General features: G+C 41.2%; 1 protein-coding gene across 1 annotated transcript; it reads left to right on the top strand.

Annotated features, from left to right (window-relative positions):
• Positions 1-345: 345 nt before the first annotated feature.
• On the top strand, positions 346-1014 carry LOC107080902 (CD276 antigen-like; the record flags this gene model as incomplete). Its single annotated transcript, XM_015369113.1, has 2 exons — positions 346-701; positions 797-1014. Coding segments are annotated over exons 1-2 (558 nt in total), but the record flags the coding sequence as incomplete, so codon positions are not given.
• Positions 1015-1031: the final 17 nt, after the last annotated feature.

Raw genomic sequence — 1031 nt, forward strand, 5'->3', positions numbered from 1 at the left:
AATCACAGATCTGTGAGTGAGAGATGGCCATATAAGGAGAGATTGTTCTGCCCTGTTTTTAATGATAGCAGTAGAATTTAAAGTATTCCATGTTAATTGTATATGTTTAAAGTAAACGTATATTCCTATAAACCTCCAGATTGAAGTTTTCTGTTTGTGTCCAGCTGCATGAATGTGGTTGATCATCTTAAGTCGCTCTTTATTCACTGTCTGAAAATCTGGGCTGATTTCAGGGCTATATTGTGTTGTTAATCATTATCGTCATTTAGAGATTTAGAAAGTGATTTGGTATTCAGTTCCTGTCTTAGAGAATAACTTCAGAATCATATTTAAAAATCTATTTGTCCTAATTTGACATTAAATGTTCCCTTTTCCTGTTGCAGATGCTGAGGTGACCTGTGTTTTCAGAGAGAGCTGCTTGCTACCCTGCCAGTTCCAGGATGGAGCTCAACTACTCATCCACTGGATCAAAGAGTCAGATGGAGACCCTGTGGTTCATTCCTACTATGAGGATAAAGATCAGTTTGAATACCAGGTTCAAAACTTTAAGAACCGGACAGCACTGTTTAAAGATCAGTTTTCCAAGGGAAACGCTTCCCTGCTGCTGACAGGAGTGATGATTGAGGATGTAGGAAGATACAAGTGTTACACCAGCACTGACAGAGGAAAGGAGGAATCATTTGTTAACCTGAAAACAGAAGGTAGGACTTCCTTACTGGACAATTTTAACACAGATTTTCAGCTGCTGTGCTGTGGCGCTACACAGTTTCTTAGAATCCATTTTGTTTGTCTGAAGCTCCTGTCTCTAAAGTCATCATCTATGAGGAAGCAAACCAGATCATCTGCAGCTCAGAGGGAATCTACCCTCAACCTGAACTCTCCTGGTCCACCATCCCTCCGTCCAACACCACTCTAAATGTTACAACCACAGTCCATCAGACTGAGGATCAGCTTTACAGCATCCACAGCTCTCTGGTTTTAGAGGATGATCCTGATGTGACCTACAGCTGCACCGTCAGAACTCAGAGGAA

Source organism: Cyprinodon variegatus, unplaced genomic scaffold (genome assembly GCF_000732505.1).
Source record: "Cyprinodon variegatus isolate N-32 unplaced genomic scaffold, C_variegatus-1.0 Scaffold2476, whole genome shotgun sequence".
Classification (NCBI taxonomy): domain Eukaryota; kingdom Metazoa; phylum Chordata; class Actinopteri; order Cyprinodontiformes; family Cyprinodontidae; genus Cyprinodon; species Cyprinodon variegatus.